The sequence below is a fragment of the Rosa chinensis genome, chromosome 2, assembly GCF_002994745.2.
Source record: "Rosa chinensis cultivar Old Blush chromosome 2, RchiOBHm-V2, whole genome shotgun sequence".
Lineage (NCBI taxonomy): Eukaryota > Viridiplantae > Streptophyta > Magnoliopsida > Rosales > Rosaceae > Rosa > Rosa chinensis.
Genome location: NC_037089.1, coordinates 14,451,307 through 14,457,761, shown reverse-complemented (window position 1 = coordinate 14,457,761; position 6,455 = coordinate 14,451,307). Strand labels below are relative to the sequence as shown.

General features: G+C 42.9%; 1 protein-coding gene across 1 annotated transcript; it reads right to left on the bottom strand.

Moving 5' to 3' along the window:
• Positions 1-4,845: 4,845 nt before the first annotated feature.
• On the bottom strand, positions 4,846-6,455 carry LOC112187777 (probable galacturonosyltransferase-like 1). Its single transcript, XM_024326702.2, has one exon. The coding sequence runs from the start codon at positions 6,207-6,209 to the stop codon at positions 5,151-5,153; it is 1,059 nt and encodes a 352-aa protein (XP_024182470.1). The 5' UTR covers positions 6,210-6,455; the 3' UTR covers positions 4,846-5,150.

The window sequence follows — 6,455 nt, the reverse complement described above, 5'->3', positions numbered from 1 at the left end:
CCCTACTCTTAGGGTTTCGCTCCTTGCTCCTCCCTTGGGGTGCGACTATAGTTAGACTCTGGAATAGACTTGGTTCCCACAGGTCTAGCATTATAGTTCTTCACAAGGATATTGTCGTGCTTCTCAGCTACGTTCATGGCACCAATAAGCTCATGAAACCTTGTGATACGTCATGCATTCACATCACCCCGATAATTCTTAGAAATCATCAGTGCAAAGATGGGGAAAGTAGAGAGAGTTTTCTCGATCAACATCGTATCAGTAATGGTTTGTCCACAAAACTCCATCAAAGACTTGATACGAAGGGCTTCCGAGTTATAGTCAAGTACAGACTTGAAATCACAAAAGCGGAGGCTATGCCATCTCACTTCTAAATCAGGAAGCAGGGAGTCACGAAAGTCGTCAAATCGCTGCTCAAGTTCCACCGATAGTTTTCTAGGGTTTTCCTCGTTGAGCTATTCACTTTGGAGCGCATCATTCATGTGCCTTGTCATGAGAATGATGGCTTTGGCTTCATTTGCCTATCTCGTAGCTCTAATTGCTTCAAAAGCAGCAACTTGTTTAGGAGTAAGCACGTCCTGACTTGGCTCTTGGATGGTTTCCAGAAGTCCATCAGCCTTAAGATGTTGGCGTACATCTCGGACCCACCTATGGTATCCTGCGCCAGTTGTCTCCAGTGGAACAAAGTTCAACTTGTTCAAGTTACTCATCTTGAAAAACAACACAAGATTAGGGTTAGTTTTGGAGCGAAAAAGGCTATCACGAAAAACTATAAAATTTCTGAGCGTAGTCACTTCCAAGAAATTAGGGATTTTCTTAGCGTAGTCGCTTCCAAGAAAATCTGATTCCAAGAGGGCTTTTGGATTACATCAAAACAAAGATGTATGTGGTCGATCGTTTTCTTCTCAACAAACTCTAAGTTTGGAGGACTCTACAAGCTCCAAGATTGGAGTGAGCATGAATCCCCACAGTTTGGGTTTTGGTCTCCCCTATGAAGAAGAAAGGGGGGGTAGAAGAAGGGAGGTTGCAAGTCCCCGATAAAAAGAAGAGAAATTGAATTAAAAAACTCTAAAAAAAGGGAACTTTTAGGAAAAAAAAAATCCTCTAAATAGGTCGTCGGAAAAGTGGCCGATAGTGACGTGGTAGGATGGTGCTGACGTGGTGGCCGGTTGCTGACGTGGCGGATCTGTTGCTGACGCGTCAGGGCTGACTGGATGTTGACGCTGACATCAGTGGGCTATAGGCTGCTGCGCTTCTGACTCTGGGCCGAGTTTATGGGCTGGGCTGCATCTGATTCTTTCTTCTGGGCTGTGGGCTGCACCTTAACTTCTGGGCCTAAAGCTTACTTCTGGATTGGGCTCGGTGGTGAAGATGCAAAGAATCTGGCAGATGCAGACTGGCTAGGAACATCAGAGGATCTACTGGCCGGTTTAGGGTTTTTACGGTCGGTTTTGGGAGACGTTTGGCCTGTTCCAGGATTCTGGGGTAGGGCTGCAGCTTCTGACAGAGGATGGCAGTGAAAAGTGGACGGTAAGGATGCGAACCAGGCAGGGGATCTACGGATTCTACTTGGGGCCGGTTCAGTCACTTCCAACGGCCGGTTCAAGTTGATTTCAGCCGGTTCTGGGGGTGGCACTGCAGGTTCTGAGTTCCTGGAGTCTGTGACTTCAAGGTGGGTGGCGGAGGTTTCTGGGATTTGAGGGCTACGAATTTAGGGTTTCAGGGTTAGGGCTTCATGCTGATAACGTGTTTTAGGGAATCGATATTTGAGAGAGAATTGTTGTGTGTTCTCATTGATAATAGGAGCCTTTTTACATAGAGGATTACAAGACATAGAATCTGAATTGTACAAGGAAAGGTAATCATACAATCAATGAATATCTCTAAGATATTTTTCGAGATTATCTATACTCTATTACCACTAGGTCAAGTATTTTAGAGTTTGGGCCAAACACAACTTAGAGTTTTACTTGAACAAGAATTTCGTTCTTCTATTTTCCACTTGAGAAGTAAACAGTTTTTGTGATTTTCACAAGGGAGACAAGACTAGAGGAGATCACGCGTTCATGGATTTTATTCCAATTTGTTAAAGTAACTACTCTTCTTGACTTTATGCATATTGGCTCAATTCCATGATATAAACTTGTCGTTCTACGCAGTATGCAACTCAGCAATGCATGTATTTTAGCAACACATAAGCAGTAAAAACCAATTGAGGTGACGACAACATGTCCAGGAATTTTGCAACTTCAGAGTTTGTTTAGATTACATAGAAAAATCAGCATTGGTACTTGAAATTGAAACAAAAATTAAGAAAGAAAGAGAGTACTGAAACAATTAGAGTGTACCTGGCAGGTCAATATATTTGGTTTAATGGGATTGACATTAGCTGTCCAAGCATTGTTACTCAACATTAACAACAATTTCACGAGGACTCCAAAAGATGCTCTCATCCTCTTTTTCCTCTTGATGAAAATTGTGTAGTCAAGTTCTAAGAATTATAAACATGCATTACATATCATTTCTTTTCTGATTCATACTCATGAATTCGATGAAAATATATGCACATTTTAGGTGTCAAATTATCTTTCAATTAAAATGGGAAGTATAATAATCATGTAAGCATGACCACAGCATCTCATCATATTTTGGGTCCGATCCCCAGAATAATAACAAATGACACCAATAATATTATTTCCTTCAGGATCCGGCTGCACTGGCCTATAAACGTACACAGCCTGTACTCAGTGCCGGCCCTGAGGCTAGGCGAAGCAGGCCCAAGCCTAGGGCCTCATATTTTAGGGGCCTCAAAAATTTTTATTATGTAGGCCTGCAGAAAAAAAAAAAAAAAAAAAAAAGAATCAATCTAAACCACTTTGTGTCTTCGTACAGGCAACAATCGCAACATGACCCTCTGTTTTCAATACTTCCATAGTTCCATCAGATTGAGACGCAAAGCAGTAGAGAGGAGATGATTTTCCTCTTTCTAAGTTCAAGTTTTTGAAGCTCTTTCTCAATCCAAGACAAAAATCCAATTATGATTGAACATCTCAGAAGGTTTCCTCGGTGGCTATCGAAAATCTGAAGATATGCATGTTGATACTGCCATCAAAGAATTGGAACGTCTTCTTTCCTTTCTTCAAAAGTTTAGAGAAACTGGATTTGAGGAGTCCTTGATTGAAGCTAAAGAGATTGCAAGTGAGATGGGGATTGAACCGGTATTCATGGAAAAATGGACAATTCACAAAAAGAGACAATTTGGTGAAAGCTCTAGCGAAGCGGTGACACAATCAGCTGCAGAATCCTTTAAAGTCAATTATTTTCTCTACATAGTTGATCAAGCTATTTCTTCATTCAAAACCAGGTTAGCACAATTTCATTCAAATTTAATATAATCAGTTAATGAGCATGGTGTTTTGAGCAAGCTGATAATCATGTAACTGGTCACGTAACTGACCAAGTAACTGTAACTGGTCATGTAACTGGTCACGTAACTGACCATGTAACTGACCATGTCACTGACCAAGTAACTGGTCATGTAACTGGTCACGTAACTGACCAAGTAACTGGTCATGTAACTGACCAAGTAACTGGTCATGTAACTGGTCACGTAACTGACCATGTCACTGACCAAGTAACTGGTCATGTAACTGGTCATGTAACTGACCATGTCACTGACCAAGTAACTGGTCATGTAACTGGTCACGTAACTGACCATGTCACTGACCATGTCACTGACCAAGTAACTGGTCATGTAACTGACCATGTCACTGGCCATGTCACTGACCAAGTAACTGGTCATGTAACTGGTCATGTAACTGACCAAGTAACTGTAACTGGTCATGTAACTGGTCACGTAACTGACCATGTCACTGACCAAGTAACTGTGAGCACACTCTTGTATTACAAGATCATAGCTGTGAGTTTCTTCAAATTGAACAACTCTGTACCTACCACTGGATTTATCCAACTTAATGATATCTAAGCAGATTATAGCAAAGAGAATCCAAGCAGAGAAGCCGTTGTTTTGGGTGAGACATGTTTATATAGTTTATTGAACTTCATCTTCTTCTTTTTTTCTAAACCAGGTTTGAGCAATTTAAGACTTTTGAAGAGAATTTTGGGCTTTTGTTTGATTTGGACAAGTTAAGGTCTGCAGATAGAGATAGTTTGAAGAGTTTTTGTGCTAACCTTATAAATTGATTGAAGCATGGCGAGATTTCTGATCTTAATGAAGATGATCTATATCATGACTTACGAATGTTGAGTGAAGATTTACCCAATGAAACAAAAAGAGCTATTGATGTGTTGAATTACATAAAAGAAGTTGATGGCTGTTATCCAAATGCTTGGATTGCTTATAGGATTTTGCTAACTATACCAGTCACAGTTGCCTCTGCAGAAAGAAGTTTTTCAAAGTTGAAATTGATCAAATCTTACCTTCGGTCTACTATGTCACAAGAGAGATTGAGTGGTTTGGCTATGATATCTATTGAAAAAGATATTGTTAGAAAACTTGATTATGTAAATTTGATTAGTACCTTTGCATCTAAAAATGCAAGACGAGTCATATTTCAGTGATACTTTGAAATTGGGATATTATTTTCTTTTGTAATGTTTGAGCATTTATTTTGGGGCCTCAAATTTTTTCCTGCCTTGAGCCTCTAAACTCACAGGGCCGGCCCTGCCTGTACTTCTCCTTCTTCAACAAATGGCATATGCTTTTAAATCACCAAACCTCCCCACTAGTCCCATACATAACTGTATCCCATTCTAAATATTAATATCCCAAGCAAACAAAAAACAATACAACTCTTATCAATTTGCTGATGTATTCATAGAAACTCAGAAGGACAAATACAAAAATTGTATTAAATTTTCTTGTTCAGGTAACCGCACATTGAATTCGCCAAACCTCAATGAGAAGCTCCTTAATTCGAGCAGAGAATCAGACTAAAAAAGGCAAAATATTACATCATGATCGTGAAAAAGAAGGGTCTGTTAATTTGCCTCTGTATAAAATGTACAAAAATGGTCACCTCAAAAAAGGGAAGAAAAGAAAAGAAAAGAAAAAAAAAGGAAAAAGAATAATAACACTTTTTTATTATTTTGGAGTAATTTGTGGCGTTAATTAATAATTGAATTAATTTCTAAGACTCTAGCGCGAAAGGTGTCTGTAACAGATCATAAGGGGCCCACAGAGCATCCAAAGGGCAAGGCCGGTTCGAGTCGAGCCGGACCCACGGTTTCCCTTTGCCGCTCCAATGGAGCAGGCTGACCGGACCGGGATGCAAATCCCGACACAACCCTCGGAAGTTGTCGCCTCCGAGGCCGTGCTGGTTCCAGCGGTGGTCCACGGAGGCGATGTTTCCGGCGAAGACTAGGAGAAAAGGAGGCAATGACCCGAGTTCGTAGATCCGCATTCGCTTCTGGAGCTCCATCCACTCAACGATCCGGTTGGTGTAGCCGCCTGCCCGCCACCGGTCGAGGTCGATGACCATGACGCCTGTGTTGAAGTAGCAAGCGTCGCGGCCCTCGAAGGTTAAGGAGAGAGTTGGGTTGGCCCAAAACGACGGCGTGAAGTAGGTGGTGAAGTTGGCGTTGCAGTACTCCGGCGCGGCGAGGACCGCTTGGGGCCCGAGAGGGGTGGCGGCCAGCTTGGCAATGTCGTCGACGAGTACGAGGTCGGAGTCGAGGTAGACCACGCGGCGGACACATGGCGGGAGGAGAGTGGCCAAGTAGTTGCGCGCGTAGTTGAGCGGGCAGTCGAGGGCTGACCGGATAGAGGTGGAGATCAGCCCCGCCACGGCCGAGTCGCCGAAGGGGTAGACTCGGAATTTCAAGTACGGGAACGACCTCGACAGGGTTTGGGTTAGAAGTATCGAGTTCGAAGAAGAAGCCGCCGCGACGAAATGGAAGATGACATTTTCCGGGCATGAAGAGTGTTGAAGGACCGAGAGGATCGCCGCCATTGAGCCGCGGAGGTAGGCGGCGTCGAGGGTCATCGCTACGTGGACTGCCACGTCGGAGCAGACGGTGGAGTCGTTTTGGAGCGAAGGGCAGCTGGGGGAGTTGTAAAACTTTGGCGCTTCTTTGAAAACATGAGTTGTTGTTCTTATTGTTGTTGTTAGGGCGGCGGCATTGGTGGTTGTTAAGATGAAGAGGAGAAACCAAAGCAGCTTTAGCGGCGGTGGCGATTCCAGAGGCATGTTGTGGTGTGGAAGGAGAAAGTGTTTGGTGTTTGAGAAAAGAGGGAAAGTGAGAGGGAGAGTTAATGAAGCTGTGAGAGTCGTGCGTGGCTTTGAAACCACGTTGTGGATTCAAACTGAGGAAAAGGATGGAAGACGAGTCTACAAGTCAAGAGTCTTCAACTATGTCTCTCTCTAGAGCTCTCAGACTTCTCTCTCACCCACAACCAGAGCAACAGAAAATTGTAATAATGGAATGAGAACAAA

Excerpts from the sequence above, each read along its gene's own strand:
- LOC112187777 (XM_024326702.2), bottom strand. The coding sequence starts at position 6,209 with ATGCCTCTGGAATCGCCACCGCCGCTAAAGCTGCTTTGGTTTCTCCTC.